Source organism: Caretta caretta, chromosome 10, assembly GCF_965140235.1.
Source record: "Caretta caretta isolate rCarCar2 chromosome 10, rCarCar1.hap1, whole genome shotgun sequence".
In the NCBI taxonomy this organism is placed as follows: Eukaryota; Metazoa; Chordata; order Testudines; family Cheloniidae; genus Caretta; species Caretta caretta.
In genome coordinates, this window is record NC_134215.1 from 69,281,280 (window position 1) to 69,301,068 (window position 19,789).

The following is a 19,789-nucleotide window of genomic DNA, read 5'->3' on the forward strand; positions in this document are numbered from 1 at the left end:
GTATTTACTATGCTCTTCACTTTGTAATTATTTAAATCTAAAAAGTTACCCACTACCACACACACCTTATCTTCACAAACCATTAAAGTAAAAAACGAGTTGAATTTGTCTTCATCATGACAAATAATGCCAGATCTGTCCTCCTAGCAACTGGCTACATCAATAACCTTATTTTGCATGTGACTGTTTTAGAACAACTGTTGTTCTTCCTTTTCTACCCAAACCTTACAATATTTTTCTTACTGAAATGAAAAATCAGCAATATCGTCTCTACAGCAAAAGTGTCTTTTTTATTAAGTGTAGTGAAACATTAAAGCTTGAAGCATCATTTGAAACTAACCACACTATTTTTCATTTGCATATTCAAACATATCCAAGATCAAAATTACATTCTGAAATTCATCGCTGACTTTAATTTAGAAATATCAGAAAAATATATGCTTTTAATATAAGTTATTACTTTGCAGACAGTTTTAAAATTAAACTGCATCACAGAATTGAGTCAAGAGATGCTGAAATAATACATTGTACTATGACTGAATTAAGAACCAATTGAGTAGTAGGAAAGCTATGAATATCACAGGAGAAAAAGATCTTCAGTTTAACTAAGCCTGATATTAGCTAATGCATGCTGAGGATAAGGATCTCTGTTTTAACATTATCTTGGACACAATTTCTTTGCATCCAACATACTTTTAAAGCCCATTACAGTCTCCATCACTATAACACTCTGTTTATTCCCAAGGATGTTGTTAAATTGCTTTTGGAGTTTACTGACTAGTCTACACTACAGTCAGAGCAAAGGTGTTACTACTGTAGCAATAAAGTAGAGAGGTTCCAGGGCTTAGGTTCAAAGGTATTATATAGACTCAAAGATTTCTGAAGCCTAATACACTGCAGTAGGTTAAGCAAAAAAGAAAAAAAAATCAACAATTTTTAAAGGCAAAATTAATGCTCATAAAAGATGCCAGATGGACAGCTTAAAAAAAAAATCAACAGCCTCTGTACATCTACAGAAGAGGCAACAGCAGTAGATCAAAATCTAATGGATCATTAGGAGGGCTAATAATGAGATAGGATATATTATTTATCTCCATTTTATAGAGTAGGAATCAGAGGGTAAGTTGCCAAATGTCACACTCAATAAGCTATTGGCAGGAACAGAACCCAGATCTCCTGATACCCAGTCCAGTGCTTTAATCACAAGTCTAGTCTTCCTCACTTTCAACACAGAACAGGTAAAACACTTATGTGGGTGATATAATACTTTATTCACCACAGTTTCAGTCCTTGGCCTCTCTGCTGAGAATTCCAGCAACAGAGCTGGAGGGCTTGTCTAGACAAAGAGCGTGCAGCTCTGGGATGTCAATCTACCCAGCACTAGCCTGCCATGCACTAACTGAAGTGGACCAGGCTGCTCTGCACTAAAAGCTCCCAAGTGTGCTTTGAGCTACCCCACTTTGAGCACCAAGCACACACAAAGTTTTAGTGCTGAAAGTCCACATGGACAGCACAGCGGGGGGGGGGGGGGGGGGAGGTGGAAGGGATGATCCCTGGTACTCTGGCTGCTCCCCCTTCCTGCAGTGCAGCCACTTGGTCCCCACTCTACTCTCCCCCCACCCCCTCCCAGGGGCTGCGTTTGCACAGACGCCCAGGCTGTGTGCACTGTCAGGGTGATGAGTGGGAGCTAGCCTCAAAACTTCCCTGCAGCCTCCCAGAGATCCCTTATCCCTACTTCCCTGGGGGGTGCTGAAACACACTGCACCCCAAGCCCTGGGGATGCACTTCCCTGCTCCACAGCCAGCAGCAGCTAGGCGTGCGTGCTTCCTCTGATACCTTCATTTTATGATAAACTTCAAAACAAACAGACAAAAATAAATAAAAACCCAGCCAGACCAAAACACCTTAATTGAACATCCTGTTTAAAATATTAAGAACTGCAAAGTTTTGTTTTAAGAGTTTGACAGCCCTGCCCCCTGATGTCCTAATTAGCCTCAGAAAAGGTGCACGTGGACATTTTCCTGCCACTGTGACTCAGCCTAGAGGTGGAGACCCCCAACTCTCAGATTAGATGATAGTTCAGTATAAAGCCTTCTCAAACTACAGTCATTCTAAGGAGACAGCCACCAAAGGAGCTAATTATGTGGTTTATGTACTCATGTGCTCCTTATGGCACCCGAGTCCCATCAAGAGCACTGCCACAGTTAGGAAACAAGGTGGGCAATAGAGTTTTCCCCACAGTGCACCACATTCCTAGGGCTAGAGGGTCGACATGAGGGAGGGGGGTGCTTTAGGCACTTTGAGATGCATTTACTTTGACTCAGATCTGTGCAGTGCGGTGCAGCGTGGACCCCAGAGACCTAGGTTCGAGCACGGGTCAGAAAATTCTTAAGTTGGGTTAAAATGCAATGTAGATGCTCAAGCCCAAGGTTCCCCAACATGGGTCAGCTGACTTGAGTCCCATTAACCCTAGGCTTACATGGCTGTGTAGACATACTCTTAGTTCATGGCAGGCTAGTGCAAGGTAGATTTACACCCCAGCCTGCCATGCACTAACCTTCTGTCTAGACAAGCCCTTAGTGTTGACAACTCTCACAATTTTAATCATGAGTCTCATGATATTTGATGTTTTACTTGGAGCCCCAGCTCCTGGAAACAAGTGATTACACGAGAAACTGAGCTTTTTAAAAAAATAAATCATATTTAAGATTCTAGCCCTCATGGTTGAAAAGAAATTCAAAACATAACTCAGGTGTACCCTAAAGGATCAAAAACCAGAAGGCAAATAAAAAAACCCCTCACATTATTATGTATTTATTTTTAATTTTATTATTTTAAGTCAATCTCGTGATGGGGGGCGGGGTGCCTGACTCATGAAGTTTTGAAAATTTATAAGGGGTAATATTGTGGTGCTAGCCTTGGTGGTGGCTTTGTACCATGGACATTTCGGCTCAGACCCTCAAAATGTACTGATTTCAAGCCACTAGGAATTGGCTTACTCAACACATTTCACACAGGATGACAAACAGGTTACAGCTTTCAGTCTCTACCAAACTGAGCTAGACTGGAACTGCAACTGAAATCTCCCGCGTGATCCAGGCCTCACTCCATCTCCAGAAAAAGCAAACATTTATTGCATTACATAATTTACATTTTCACAGTATCTTGGCTGACAGCAAACATCAGTAGAACAGGAATTTAACTTCTGGTTAATTAGCAAAATTTTATTTGAAAGTAACAATGTGGACAAGCCAGTATACCAAAAACGTATACATTTAAAAAAGACCCAACAGATGCAGCACTAAGTTCAAACGTCACAGCAAGCACCATTTTATGAAAAGCCTGCTTCACTGCCACAATTTTTGGTTCTTAGGTCCCATTTAGCTTGTCTTCGTTTAATAAATCAATCATATTTTAGCAGGAAATAAATTATCTTTCATTCTTCGTGACAATGCAGAAGAGCTTCCCACACACCTGCAGCCTGTTTCACAGCTTTAGATACTTCAGTTAGTCATCCAGACCATGACAAGCCAACAAAACACCTATAAGCTAGGACCAGTTTTCCCTCTCCCATGGTAAAACCTGCAGGAGGGGGGGGGGGGAAAAACAAAAACCTGAGGTTTCAGAGTAACAGCCGTGTTAGTCTGTCTTTGCAAAAAGAAAAGGAGTACTTGTGGCACCTTAGAGACAAGTACTCCTTTTCTTTTTGCAAAAACCTGAGGATCCCCTAATGAAATTTCCCCCACATTGTTCTGTCAGGGGGGTGTATAGTTACACAGAGAAATACAGATAGCAGAATGAGCAGGTCTGGCTCCCAAGCTTCACAGGGTATGTCTACACTGCAATTAGACACCCATGGCGGGCCCGTATCAGATGACTTGGGCTCATGGGGTCCAGCTGCAGGGCCGCTTAATTGCAGTGTAACTGTTCCAGCTCAGGCTGCAGCCCGAGCTCTGGGACCCTCCCACCTCACAGGGTCCTAGAATCTGAGCTCCAGCCCGAGCCTGGACATCTACACTGAAATTAAGCAGCGCCACAGCCCCAACCCAAGTCAGCTGGCATGATCCAGCCAGAAGTTTTTAATTGCCATGTAGACATACTCACAGAGCGTCCCTGGACAGTTAGTCCCATTCAAACTATAATCAAGGTTTCTTGGCCGCTGCTAATTCCAGCTGTGATACTGACAGGCCAGCTCAGGTTACGGCAATAGGCAAATTCGCTTGTGTGTGAATAGCAAAGAAATGTTAAGCATAGTAATTCACTCGAGTGTTAATTTAGTTCAAAGAAAATGTGACTCATATTGTCTTCACTTATCTATAACCTGTTGAATGCTATCACATTACCTTATGTATATCCATGTACTGAATTAACCGTAGATCAAACGTTTATGTTAGTATTAAGATGAGAATTTACTTGACATGTAAACTTCATGAAAACTAGTGGAATGTTAGTTGTATTGTTCTCACTTATCTGTTCCTCTTAATGGCAGGCATTTGCATGATGTATATCCTTGTAACTAAATAACCCTTAAATGCAGATGAAGCCTTGGGGGATGCAAATAAAGAAGAGGCTAACTTCAAAGCAAGTGGCCATTGGTGTAATAACTGGAGGTCAAAGATTCAAGATACATTCCTCGCTCACCGTCAACAAGGAAACCCACATGTTGGTAAAAGCACTGACAGCTTGCTTTCTGTGTGGAAACACTACAAATATGGAGTCAGGGAACGATCCTGCATCCTGTTGTTTGGACACTCACAGGGAAGCGTTCCAGATGCAAGACAGAGATTCCCAAAGTTATTTTGCATAATTCTGAAAGACTTATGGAAAACCAGCAGATTACCACAGCTCTGCTATTATTTTGGACGTACAATACCTGTTAATGTATTTTACTTGCTTTAACCTCTCCATAATTCATTTTCTTAGCTACTAAACCGTTAGTTAGTTAATTAGAGAAATTGGCTGCCTGCGCTGTCTTTGGTGTGAGATCGAGAGTATCCATTGAGCTGGAGTAAGTGACTAACCCTTTGGGGCTGTGAGTAACCTAATGCAACGTGATATTTGGTATAGCAACCAGTATCACAAAGTCCAGTTTGTCAGGGTGGCAAGGTAGGCTAGAAACCTGAGGGGAGGTAAGACTAATACAGTGATCCAAGAGGGCACACTTGTTACTGGCTTGGTGAAATCTAATCATTGAATATACCACCAGTTTGGATGTCTGTCCTATTTTCTGACAGTTTAACGTGAGATTGGCATTCACAGTTGTGAGCCACTCCAGACACCATGACACCAGCACCTTCCTTAAGGGGGGTTCCCCACTACAAAAAAAAAGACCACATAAAAGCAAATATAGTGGCAGGCTGTATTCCTTTCCCAGATATCTTCTGTGGAAGAAGATCACACTCTGCATGGACACAAGGTTCTGTACTATTAGATCCCAATGTAGATTCCTGGCTAAGATCACATTTAAAAGTCAGATGTATCTATTATTACAGAACACCGAATGTTTCCTTTTCTGATGTTACATTCCCCATATCATGGTAATTTTCTTCCACTAAGCTAGAATTTGACTAATCTACAGCTACCATATAATATGTGTGGTGTAATGTCCTGCCTAAATTATCAGCTGTTATGAGAATAAAAAGCGATTCAAATTAGAAATTAGAATGATTAAAGGCTCTTAAATTAATGGCTCTATTGTCCTTCCATAACACAATGAGCCAGGTCATCAACTGGTCTATATTGGCACAGCTATCACTGATGTCAATGGAGCTGCCACCAATTTACACCACCTAAGGATCTGGCTCCAAACAAATACAGCCATAAAATCCTACCACTAAGGCTACCATAACACACTGCCAAATTTGCAATGGCTTTCATTTCAGTTTGTCTGCACTGCTTGGCAGTATACCTATAAACATGTTTATTCTCTGTGGCTTGTATTATGTTACGGCTACAGTGGAAACCTTGGTAGCTCAAACATGGTGCTGCAGCTTGCTATCTTTGTGCCTCTAAAAAGACTTACTAGTCACAACAGTAACTTTCACACACTGAGAATTTGGGGGTGTAGTTTACAACGGGTGGCTGGTAAATGTGCCCTTCAGCTCAGGAGGTCTGTGCTTAGCTCATGAGTAAAAAGATGTCTGTCATCTCAGCATCATCAGTGGGGCATACTGGTTCACGTCACAAAACCACCACACAATTCTTCACACTTCAGGATGGCTGGCAGCCTCTGCTTAGGCAAATTAAGTTTGATAGGTAATTGTAAACCTTCCTGGGAAGCAACGTACACCTTCATTATGTTTGCCTCCTGCCTGTCTCATTCCTAAAAATTAAATCCAGAATGCGTCCCAAAATGAACAAAGTATATTTCAAATTCCTATAGGTAACCATCAGTCACAGCATAGAGGTACAACACAAGGATCTCTACACCTATTATGGCCTACCTTGTGGCTAGATAGGGTATGTATGTTAAGACAGGGCAGCCTCTCAGGCCTGACTCCACATCTACATGCCCCAGGAAACTTTGTGATAGTCACAGATAGGTCAGCATGGAGAGTATTGAAGAGGGAGCGGCCAAATATGCAGTAGCCCCAGCAAATGGTACAAGTAGCACGGAGAAGCTGTGGTCCCTATTATACTATGTAGCCTGATACAGTGGCTAGGAGGCAGGATGCAATCTTGCACCCTTGACCCTAAATTGGGGAAGGTGGATTTCAACTGCTCATTCTACTTCAGTTCACATACGCTAAAGCTCATTTACTCTGACTCTGTGTGGGTGAAGTGAATTTCACCTTTAACACATATGATATTGTAGGTTGGGAGCTAAATAACATTCACTTAATAACCTTTCATCAAATATTGATTTTCACTGACTATTTTCACTGGAATTCTGAAATTAAAAATTAATCTTAAGGAGTAAGGGCCTCAGTCTACTCTACTAACACATGAAACCAAACACTCACTGAGCCAAATTCATTGCTCACATAATTCCACTGAATTCAGTGTGAATATACACATGAATAAGAGTAGCATTCAGTCACAAGAATATGGACCAAATTCTTCCATTGTTAATCAAGCAGAACTCTTATTGCTTCCAACGAGCGTTTAACTAGATCACATTGAAGACGCAAGAATTTGGCCATATATTATTAAACTATCAAAAACTAGAATCACAACACTGTATATTTTTGTAAGCCTGCCACTCATTTGCTTGGAGCCCAATAGAATTTCAACTGCCCCATTACGATTTAGTTAAGGATTTTTTTAATTAAGCAAAGCACGCTTTTATAATATGCACACCGACACTTTGCATCCTGTATTAAAGCAATTTTGAGCATTCATTTAATCAATGCTGCGGGAAGGGCAGCCAGCACATCCCTCGGCCTGCGCCACTTACCCCAGCCCCCATTGGCCTGGGACGGTGAACCACGGCCAGTAGGAGCTGCGATCGGCCGAACCTGCAGACGCTGCAGGTAAACAAACCGGCCCAGCCCGCCAGCAGCTTTCCCTGGAGGGCCGCGTGCCAAAGATTGCCGATCCCTGATCTACAGTAATGCTCCTAAGAATGAGCCCCACAAAAATCCAACATAGGAGATGTTTCTGAGTTCCTTCTATTGATAAAAACGGTTAAGAAATGTATGGCTACACTTGCACAGGAAAAAACAAACATACAAAAAAACCCACCCTCACACAAAAACCACCCACCACACACATTGGCCAAAATGTATGTCTTCAATATTTTGACTCCAAGCAAAAGTTTTACAGCTCAGTTATACATTCACCCTCCCAACTTGCCCCCCCCCCCATATATATATATAAAAACAGTAGAAATTCTGATATCCTTATCTATAGTATGGCTAAGGAAGGGCTGTTCAACAACACACAGTATTGCTCTTACATTGCATCTCATGTGAAATTCACTCATTTTGTATTACTCAAACCTATTTTCTCCTTATAACCCCATATTCTCTCTTTCCCCCCCCCCCCAATTTGATTGTTTATGTTTATGTAGAATTTTGTCACCATTTACCCAAGAAAGTCAATGTAAGCATTCTGAGTTAGCTCTAGGTAGATGGGTTACTGGAAACTAACAAGATTCTCTTTAGAGGTACACAGTGCTGTATAGGAACCTCTATTTGTGAACCCCAAAACATTTTGAATGCAGGCAAGAACCCCTTTGAAAATCTTAAGACATAGTCTGGGGACCCCCTGGGGGCCACAGGTTGAGAGAACCACTGGTCTCAGAAACACTTTGGCTCAATGTTATTTTATGATCAAAATTAAAGGAGTGAAAATGGCTCTGTGCCTGAAACAGGCTCTGTTACATCCCTGAACTTTCCACCATTGTTATCCACCAACAGTGAGCTCTTTTTTACAATTCTAGAGAGATAAGTGATCTCTCTCTCCATCCAGGGGAGTGACCTTGGAACCATATAAAACTCTGGAAACTTAGGGCCAAACGTATCCCTGGCCTTATTCCAAGTAAGTGAATGGAGATACACCCAGCGGAGAATTGGGTCCAAGAAGATGCCCACACGGGACCACACAGAAAGCTGGCCCTGCGCTGTTGGATCCCAGGCGAGAAGGGGGCGTGGGAGAGATGCTGAACCTCGGGACCTGGGATGGCTGGTCAGTGGTTACTCCTCCCCACATGACAATACGCCGCTCTCTTCCCTACCTCTGCGCGGCCGCTGCCCTCTCGGCGAACAACCCGCCCACCTAGCCCTGTTACGGCAACGGGGGGCACCGCGCATCGGTAGCGCTCGGGCTCGGTGACAGCGGCCAGGCTGCTCCTCCTTCCCCCGAGTCCCTCTCCCGGCCCAGGGCCCGGCCAGGCTGCACCCGCGTCTGTGCGGCGCCGGGGGCGGGCGGAGGGGCCGCGGGGGCGGGCGGGGGGTGGCGCCGATGTCCTGCCGGGCAGGGGGCGGCCGCCGCTACTCACCGGGAGGATTTACAGCCGCCGGCGTTGCCATCTTGTCTCGGAGGCGAATTAAGATAAATGCAAGCGGGGAGGGGGGGCGCAGATGGGGGGGGGGGGGGCGATGCTCTAGGCAGCCCGGGCCGGCGGGGGAGGAGGAGGAGGAGCGAGCCCCGGGGCTGCCAGCCACACAAAGGGCCGGACGCGCAGCGCCCCGGGGACGGGGCGGCTCCTTGTTGCCTTGGCGCTCCGACTCCCTGCGCAAAGCGGACCTTGCAAGATGTCTGATGCTCCCGCTTCGCTTCTGCTCATGCTCCAACGCCCCGGGCGGCTGTAGCGAGCATGTGCCGGCCGCCCCGCACATGGGCGTTGGGACGGGGAAGCCGCTGCCCTCTGCCTGGGCCCCCGAGCCTGGCTCGCTCACGGGCAGCGCGGCGCGGGGACGCCCGGCTCTACAGGTGTGGCCCAGGGGTGAAGGGACACCGCGCTGGGGCCGCTAGCCTCGGGCCCAGGCGGGACTCAGCTGGCCGGCTTGGGTCCGCTTCCCCGGGGCCCATCCCTGACAAAGCAGCAGGTTGCTGCGCAGCCTGAGTCCGGTCTTTCCTTCTCTCCCTGCTTGGATGATTTGTTCTCTCCCTGGTGCTCCCTCCCTGGAACTGAAAAGCCAGTCATGGTGCGTGTGGCTAGATCTCCGAAAACATCCGGGCAATGGGCAGCGGCAGTCAGAAGAAAAGCTAATACTGTGCAGAACCATGAGAATTCCACCATGAGTTCAACAATTTCCATTCCACCATCAACCTCAGCCTGGACCAATCCACACAAGCGGTCCATTTCCTGGACACTACTGTGCTAATAAGCGATGGTCACATAGACACCACCCTATACCGGAAACCTACTGACCGCTATTCCTACCTACATGCCTCCAGGGTTCATCCAGGACACACCACACGATCCATTGTCTACAGCCAAGCTCTAAGATACAACCGCATTTGCTCCAATCCCTCAGACAGAGACAAACACCTCCAAGAGCTCTATCAAGGATTTGTAAAACTACAATACCCACCTGCTGAAGTGAAAAAACAGATTGACAGAGCCAGAAGAGTACCCAGAAGTCACCTACTACAGGACAGGCCCAACAAAGAAATTAACAGAACACCACTGGCCATCACGTTCAGCCCCCAGCTAAAATCTCTCCAGCGCATCATCAAAGATTTACAACCTATCCTGAAAAATGATCCTTCACTCTCACAGATCTTGGGAGACAGACCAGTCCTCGCTTACAGACAGCCCCACAACCTGAAGCAAATGCTCACCAGCAACCATACACCACACAACAGAACCACTAACCCAGGAACCTATCCTTGCAACAAACCCCATTGCCAACTGTGTCCCCATATCTATTCAGGGGACACCATCATAGGGCCTAATCACATCAGCCACGCTATCTGAGGCTCGTTCACCTGCACATCTACCAATGTGATATATGCCATCATGTGCCAGCAATGCCCCTCTGCCATGTACATTGGCCAAACCGGACCGTCTCTACGCAAAAGAATAAATGGACACAAATCTGACATCAGGAATCATAACATTCAAAAACTGATAGGAGAACACTTCAACCTCTCTGGCCACTCAGTAAAAGATTTAAGGGTGGCAATTTTGCAACAGAAAAGCTTCAAAAACAGACTCCAACGAGAAACTGCTGAGCTTGAATTAATATGCAAACTAGATACTATTAACTTAGGTTTGAATAGAGACTGGGAGTGGCTGGGTCATTACACATATTGAATCTATTTCCCTATGTTAAGTATCCTCCTCACACCTTCTTGTCAACTGTCTAAATGGGCCATCTTGATTATCACTACAAAATTTTTTTTCTCCTGCTGATAATAGCTCATCTTAATTAATTAGCCTCTTACAGTTTGTATGGCAACTTCCACCTTCTCTGTACGTGTGTATATATATCTCTTCTTATGATATGTTCCATTCTATGCATCCAATGAAGTGAGCTGTAGCCCACGGAAGCTTATGCTCTAATAAATTTGTTAGTCTCTAAGGTGCCACAAGTACTCCTGTTCTTTTCATTAGAAAAGAGAATCACACAGAAAATATCATAATCTGTTACCTAACGCCATGGTACCCATCCACCCTCCTCCCCTCCCCCAGGGTTGCCAACCTTCCAGGATTGTCCTAGAGTCTCCAGGAATTAAAGATTTTTTTAAATATTATGTCATGTGATGAAACCTCCAGGAATACCTCCAGAATTGGCAACCCTACCCCCACCTTGAATACTGCGTGCAGTTCTGGTTGCCCCATCTCAAAAAAGGATGCGTTAGAATTGGAAAAGGTACATTGAAGGGCACCAAAAATGATCGGAGGTATTTTCAGCTTGGAAAAGAGACGACTAAGAGGGCATATGATAGAGGCCTATAAAATCATGAATGGTATGGAGAAACTAAATAAGAAGTGTTATTGACTCTTTCACATAACACAAGAACCAAGGGTCATCCAATGAAATTATTTGGCAGCAGGTTTAAAACAAACTAAAGGCAATACTTCTTCATATAGCTCACTTGTGGAACTCGTTGCCAGGGGATGATATGAAGGCCAAAATTATAATGGCTTTCAAAAAAGAATTAGGAAAGTTTATGGAGGATAGGTCCCTCAATGGCTATTAGCCAAGACTGTCAAGGATGCAACCCCATGCTCTGGGTGGCCTTGGCCTCTGACTTGCAGAAGCTAGGAGTGGACAACAGGGGATGGATCACTCGATGATTGCCTTTTTATTCCTTCTGAAGCACCTGGCCCTGGTCACTGTCGGAAGGGACTAGATGGACTATTGGTCTGAACCAGTATGGCTGTTCTTATGTACAGTGCCTTAGTCTTTCCTTTCTCTCCCACTGATTGCGCAGTTACTCTTCTTTGAGTTTGCAATCCACAGAGCACCTTTCAGTTTCCACCTCTCATTTATGGTCCTTTAACATATTAGAGAAGAGTCTGTATTAGCTTTGCACATTTCAAAGCAGTGATGGAGTGTAATAGTGTGATAATTCTGTACAGAGAGCTGTAGCAGTCTATCTTATTCTTGTAGATTTGGCAGTTCTAGACACGTATACAGGGGTGTTAGGAGTTGCTATAATGCAGGGGTGGGCAAACCTTTTGGCCTGAGGGCCACATCTGGGTTTGGAAATTGTATGGCGGGCCATGAATGCTCACAAAATTGGGGGTTGGGGTGTGGGCTCAGGGGTGGGGCCAGAAATGAGGAGTACAGGGTGCGGGCTCCAGGCTGAGGAAGGGTGTTGGGGTGCAGGGGGGTGAGGGCTCCAGCTGGGGTGCAGGCTCTGGGGTGGGGCTGGGGATGAGGGGTTGGGGTGCAGGAGGGTACTTTGGGCTGGGACTGAGGAGTTCAGAGGGTGGGAGGGGGATCAGGGCTGGGGCAGGGGGTTGGGGCACGGGAGGGGGTCAGAGGTGCAGGCTATGGGCAGCACTTACCTCAAGCAGCTCCCAGAAGCAGCGGCATGTCCTCCCTCCAGCTCCTACGTGGAAGCGCAGCCAGGCAGCTCTGCACACTGCCCTGTCCGAAGGCACTTAGGGCTGGGGCAGCGTGCAAAGCTCCCTGGCTGCCCCTACACGTAGGAGCCGGAGTGGGAACATGCTGCTGCTTCCGGGAGCCATGTGGAGTGGGCCAAGCCCCTGTTCCCGCTCCCTGGCTGGAGTGCCGGAGCGGGGCAAGCCCCGAACCGCGCTCCCCAGCGGGAGCTCGAGGGCCAGATTAAAACATCTGGGGGGCCGGATGCAGACCCCAGGCCATAGTTTGCCCACCCCTGCTATAATGTCTTAAGCATTTTTCAATTTGGGAGGGGGGTGTTTGCACCTGTCTCCAGGAAGCTAATGTTGCTGACCCCTGCAAGTGATAATATTAGATCTAGGAGTAAATCATAGGTTTAGAGCAACCCCATTTTTTTGTGAATTGGTTACTATTTCTCAAGGAAGTGTCCAGATTCGAGGACGAAGGGGGTTATCTTCACTGACACAATGGGGGTTGGTTTCCCCTCCCCCCCATAGGATTTAAACTTCTCAAGTGGAGAGAAGGCAGATGTAGTTTTTATTTTGAGACAGGTAAGCTCGGTCAGCACTAACACCCCCCAGACCATGGTTGACCACACCTAGTTTACCTAGAGTGCCTTGTCTCCACTATGATTTTACAACAGGATAGCTTTTGCATGTTATTAATCCTATGGTAAAAACACACTATTTTTGATAGTCAAGACATAGCCCAGGTGATTAAATAACTTTAAAAGGTTAGAATAACTTTATGTATTATTCAGTATGTTATCTGAGCCACATGATTTCCTGATTCTTGAAAGTGTGTCTTTGATACCTGTGTGGTTATAGTTCTGCTGTCTGAAATGCCATCATGTGGATTGAGAAAATGAGAGGTATGGAAGAGGGAAGTGAGGGGAGGTGTGCAGAGGAGGTGTTTGGGGCTGTGGGAAAAGAGAGCTGCTTTCTAACTTGTGCAAGAGATGCTGGCTGGCCTATGTAAAACAGAGAGAAAGATTCTCAATGGCCTGTATGAGAGTGAAAGGTAGAGATGGGGAAGGTGGTATTGTTTTGTTTTTAAATGAGGAGGAAGATTTTAATTGTCTCACTAAAATATACACTTCACAATCCTTCCGCAAAAAGAGGGTGATGGTTTTAAAAGTTGCCCTAACTGGAGGTATTACCTCATAAAGATATATCTCCACTAGCCTTTTTTACTGTGTGGGGGGGAGGGGGGGAAATCTATATTTAGTTTTAGTTTACTGTAAAGTAAAGAAGCAGGAGTTGTTTTTGGCTTCATTTCTTTAACACATATCTAAAGGTTTCTTTAACCCCAGGTTCAAGCTTTGTTTCAATAATTTACAGGATTTAATAGTGAGATATAAGATGCTTTGTTTTAAATGTTCAATACATAGTGTTTAAAAGGAGCAATGTACCTTGTAAAGAGGTACTGTAAAGGCAATAGCATTGCTTCCACGTGCTTAACTATATTATTTTTATTTTGTGGATTAAGATGGAGGAGACGGTGCCTTGAATGGAAATATATTAAATACAAAAATCTTCCTTAAAAGTAACATTAAGGATCACATTTAAACCCACAAAAGCTTTAAGAATTCAGAAGCTGAATCTGCCATTCTATAGTCTAAGCAGAACATTCACATGAATTACATACTACTCTGCCAGAACCAGTCTTACACACTACCCACATTCTCAAACATAAATAAGTGGATCCAGGAACATTAGACAGCCTTATTCTTATTTTCCTTGATCTTGTGCATTTAAACTATTATTCTGCACATTGATGTATTGCAATTTCCTTTGTTGTTTTTCAAGTTTAAAAAGGTGCCATAACTTTTATCCTTTGTAACAGAAATGTTTGACATAGGCTACAGGATAACAGAAGTTATATATATATATATAAATTGCCAAAATGTGTGTATCACACTTAATAAGCAAAATCACATTAAAATAATCGGTTCAGGGGTTCCAGCAAGATCGTAGCTTTCTGATAAGAAAGGGGCATCCTCACCTTACAGAGTACAACTCATACATGCCCTACTATCCAAAAGACATCTGTGATTTCCTCAGTAATGTTCAAATTTATAACTGTTTCTAGTATCATGGTTCATCATTCAAGAAGATTGGCATATATTATATTTGTTCCTATTGATAGTAATCAGAGTAAGAAGCTTGTATGCAGCTGAAGGGTATGAATCCTTTTCAGATTGTTAATTTTCCTCCATGTTTTCAGTTTTAAAATCAGCTGTATGGTCAGAGACTGAGATGTGACCTGGATTTTTATTTTTAGTTAGACCCATTGTCTCCATGGTTGTACAGCAATTCTTCAAATATTTCTTGGTTTAATCTTAAACACAGAAACACAGTCAGAACAGAAGGAAAATGAACAAAGGAAATGGAGGTTCAGTAGCACATGCTTAAAAAAATGGATTCAAACTTTTTGCCAAAAGCTGAAACAAACAGTCACAAGGACTCAAATGCAAATTTAGTTTTTCAAAGTTGGCAAGTATTCCCATAATTTTTAAAAATGTATTTCATGTTATAGAGAGATAAAGCGGGTGTATATTCAGACCCTGTTGTGAACATATAAACCCACAAAAGCAAAGAAGTTCAGAATAGACACCAAAACTTAGGCTTTAACTCATTCTGTTGTGCATATGGTATGTGTAATATCCAGGTACAACGGGATGACTTTTGTCCAAGAATTTCAGAAGTGAGTAGTGATTTTGGGCCCCTACCTTGAGATGCCTTAGAGCAGCCTGGTTTTCACAGGGTGTTGTCTCAAATAGGGCACTGAGAAAATGAGGCATCCAAAACCACCAGTCACTTTCTGAAAATCTTGGCCAGTCTTTACTTTTATTCTTCCCATAGTATGAGTTTTATTGTGTAGAACAAATCGATTCTTGACTCTTCAAGAAGAAAATATGATGGGAAAGCAATAGCTATCCAACATATAAAGGAAACCTACACAATTTTCTCCTAGACCCATAGTCTGACACTCAGTTTTATTTTCACATTTGTTCCTTGTACAACCTGTAAGAATTGATGATCCTATTTGTGGTGTACACCCTGTGTCCCCTGCCCCATATACAGTTTTAAATGAGTTTAAGGTGATCGCTAAAGGCTCAGGTCTTTCTGCTGTTGTTACTAGTGGAGTGATTTTGCCTGGAGAGGTTTTTCTTTTTTTGAGGTGGGTGGGCGACAGACATTCTCCTGCTTCTGTGAGACCATCCTCCTTCTCTGCAGTGCACAGACAATCCAGGAAGTTTTTGGAGAATGCTGGAGGAGCCAAGTAGGGGCCCTGCTCCTCTTGACCTGCTGCTCACAAACAAGGAAGAATTGGTAGGGGAAATAGAAGTGGGTGGCAACCTGAGCAGTAGTGATCATAAGATGGTAGAGTTCAGGATCCTGACAAAAGGAAGAAAGGGGAGCAACAGACTATGAACCCTGGACTTCAGAAAAGCAGACTTTGACACCCTCAGGGAACTAATGGGCAGGATCCCCTGGGAGGCTAATATGGCGGGGGGAAAGGAGTCCAGGAGAGCTGGCTGTATTTTAAAGAAGGCTTATTGAGGGTGCAGGAACAAACCATCCCGATGTGCAAAAAGAAAGAATAGCAAATATGGCAAGCGACCAGCTTGGCTTAACAAAGAAATCTTCAGTGAGCTTAAACACAAAAAGGAAGCTTACAAGAAGTGGAAACTTGGAGAGATGACTAGGGAGGAGTATAAATATATTGCTCGAGCATGCAGGGGTGTAATCAGGAAGGCCAAGGCACAATTGGAGTTGCAGCTAGCAAGGATGTGAAGGGTAACAAGAAGGGTTTCTACAGGTATGTTAGCAACAAAAAGAAGGTCAGGGAAAGTGTGGGACCCTTACTGAATGGGGGAGGCAACCTAGTGACAGATGATGTGGAAAAAGCTGAAGTACTCAATGCTTTTTTTTTTTTGGGCTCGGTTTTCACAGACAAGGTCAGCTCCCAAACTGCTCCACTGGGCAGCACAGTATGTGGAGGAGGTGAGCAACCCCCAGTGGTGAAAGAATAGGTTAAGGACTATTTAGAAAAGGTGTACATGCACAAGTCCATGGGGCCAGATCTAATGCACCAGAGGGGACTGAAAGAGTTGGCTGATGTGATTGCAGAGCCATTGGCAATTATCTTTGAAAATTCATGGCAACTGGGGGAGGTCCCAGACGATTGGAAAAAAAGCAAATATAGTGCCCATCTTTTAAAAAGGGAAGGAGGAGAACCTGGGGAACCTCAGACCGGTCAGCCTCACCTCAGTCCCTGGAAAAATCATAAAGCAGGTCCTCAAGGAATCCATTTTGAAGCACTTGGAGGAGAGGAAGGTGATCAGGAGCAGTCAACATGGATTCACCAAAGGCAAGTCATGCCTGACCAACCTGATTGCCTTCTATGATTAGATAACTGGCTCTGTGGATACGGGGAAAGCCGTGGATGTGATGCATCTTGACTTTAGCAAAGCTTTTGGTATGGTCTCCTACAGTATTCTTGCCAGCAAGTTAAAAAAGTATGGATTGGATGAATGGACTATAAAGTGGATAGAAAGCAGGCTGGATAGTCAGGCTCAACGGGTAATGATCAACAGCTCGATGTCTAGCTGGCAGCTGGTATCAAGCTGAGTGCCCCGGGGGTCAGTCCTGGGGCCAGTTTTGTTCAATATCTTCATTAATTATTTGGATGATGGGATGGATTGCACCCTCAGCAAGTTTGCGGATGACGCTAAGCTGGGGGAGAGGTAGATATGCTGGAGGGTAGGGATAGGGCTCAGAGTGACCTAGACAAATTGGAGGATTGGGCTAAAATAAATCTGATTAGGTTCAACAAGGACAAATGCAGAGTCCTACACTTAGGACGGAAGAATCCCATGCACTGCTACAGGCTGGGGACCAACTGGCTAAGCAGCAGTTCTGCAGAAAAGGACCCAGGAATTACAGTGGACGAGAAGCTGGATATTAATCAACAGTGTGCCCTTGTTGCCAAGAAGGCTAACGGCATATTGGGCTGTATTAGTAGGACCATTGCCAGCAGATCAAGGGAAGTGATTATTCCCCTCTATTCAGCACTGGTGAGGCCACATCTGGTGAGGCCCAGTTTTGGGCCCCCCACTACAGAAAAGATGTGGATAAATTGGAGAGAGTCTAGCAGACTACAGCAGCCAGCAGGGCAACAAAAATTATTAGAGGGCTGGGACACATGACTTATGAGGAGAGGCTGATGGAACTGGGCTTATTTAATCTGCAGAAGAGAAAAAATGAGGGGGGATTTGATAGCAGCCTTCAATTACCTGAAGCGGGGTTCCAAAGAGGATGGAGCTCAGCTGTTCTCAGTGTTGGCAGATTACAGAACAAGAAGCAATGGTCTCAAGATGCAGTGGGTGAGGTCCAGGTTGGATATTAGGAAAAACTATTTCACTAGGAGGGTGGTGAAGCACTGGAATGGGTTACTTAGGCAGGTGGTGGAATTTCCATCCTTAGAGGTTTTTAAAGCCCTGGCTAGGGTGCAGGTTGGGGTTGGTTCTGCTTTGAGCAGGGGTTGGACTAGATGACCTCCTGAGGTCTCTTCCAACCCTAATCTTCTATGATTCTCACCCATTCCTGAAGTGTCCCAATATAAGTTCGTTTCTTCTAATTCCCTTGAGAAAGGACCTCAATACTTACTTTGGCCTCTTCTTGTCTCTTATTGTACGGTAAAGTCTGCGCTAGTCTACACTAGAAGTGCTATATCTGCGCATCTGCACCAATGCAGCTGTGCGACTACAGTGCTTCTGGTGAAGATGCTCTATGCTGACAGGAGAGCGCTCTCCTGTCAGCATAATAAATCCACCTCTGCAAAAGGTGGTAGTTAGGTCGCCAGGAGAAGCTCTTCCACTAACAGCGCTGTCCACACCAGTGCTTAGGTCAGTGTAACTACATTGCTCAGGGGGGTGGCTTATTTCTACCCCTGAATGACATAAATTATACAAAAGTAAGTAGTAGTGTAGATCTGGCTTTAGACTGTCTCCTGTTCTGCACTGCAGCAATCATCTGCCGGCCTCTGAAACCCACTAGTCCTCTCTCCTCCTGACTTCTCTCCAGATAAAGTCTTCCCAGACTCCCTTATTTTCCACAGGCTCCTCCAATGTCTCCTCCTTGAACAACCACCCCCTTTCCTTTTCCAAGTTTCCTCTTTAGTCAATTCCAGTCTTATCCCAAGAGTCCCTTCTCACCTTTACTCTGCCTCTGGTCTCTCCTCTCTCTCTAACCCCAAACTCACCCTAATTCTCTTTCCCAAAATGCCTCTCTCCCATCTCCAAATTCGTCCATTTTCTTTACCTTTTCCCTCTCACAGCTGCCTCCAAATGCTTGTATCCCCATCATCCCATTACCTGTCCTTACCGCTCAGGCTCTCTGGGCAAAGCTGCCCAAGATGCCATAGGCACAAATAAAGGCAGGCTGTCACCCTTATTAGTGCACCTTCCATTGTGCTTGTTGCCCTGATAGCTGTGCCAGATTTTCCTAAATGCTCAGCTCCCAGGGAATGATGATGGAGGGGGTGCTGTGGTTCTTCATGCCAAGAGCTGCGTGCTGCGCACTTTGGAAAATCTGGTCACAGATGTAAATCTCAAACTGGAAAGTGAAAGAAGAGAGAGAATGATTATGCCAAATGTTGTCAATTACTGCATTCGCTTGCAGCGGTGCACCCCATTGGCATTTTTTTTTTTTATTTTTTCATGTTCAGGGAGTATTACCAGCTTCAAACATTCAGAAATCACGAGTCAGGCCACCAAAATCATGAGATTTCAAAAATTACACATTTGGTGGGGTGGGGGGAGGGTATTTGCTTTCTGGTCCTTTAGGGTGTATGTAGATCAAGCTTTTTTCAAGCTTTTCTTTGCAAACGTGGAGGCTAAAAACTTGCTTTAAAAAAAAAAAAAGGAAGTCTGAGGGTCTCATGTAATCACACAGCTCCAGGAGCTGGGGCTTTAAATAAAACACCAAATATCACAAGACCAGTGATAAATCACAAGAGTTGACAACACTGACTAGCACAGTAACTAGATTAGCAAAGCATGAAATAATTCTATCAGAGAGACTTTAAACCAGCCTTCCAGCCCCCAAAAGTGATTTAAACTCCTTCAAATTGCAACATTCAGTTGTCACATGATACAAAACAACTACACTAGCTTCAGGCCCTTACTCAGGAGAGCAGTCCTTTTGACTGGAACTATGCACAGTCAAAGGCTGCAGGATCAGTCCCTTCCTTTGCTGAATGAGTAGTCAAACAGTTCAGCCATTAAGATGCAAATT

General features: G+C 44.6%; 1 protein-coding gene across 6 annotated transcripts in view; it reads right to left on the reverse strand.

Moving 5' to 3' along the window:
• The window catches only part of ARNT2 (aryl hydrocarbon receptor nuclear translocator 2), a 134,742-nt gene extending 124,957 nt beyond the window's left edge, over window positions 1-9,785 (reverse strand). For 3 of the 6 annotated variants that reach the window (XM_075133157.1, XM_075133156.1, XM_075133155.1), the window contains exon 1: window positions 8,942-9,784. In XM_075133157.1, coding sequence (XP_074989258.1) covers window positions 8,942-9,281 — 340 coding nt within the window. In that variant the 5' untranslated portion in view covers window positions 9,282-9,784. Of the gene's footprint in view, window positions 1-8,677; window positions 8,854-8,941 lie in introns of those variants that run through there. The other 3 variants (XM_048866563.2, XM_075133158.1, XM_048866559.2) reach the window with 3 other exon arrangements.
• Window positions 9,786-19,789: the final 10,004 nt, after the last annotated feature.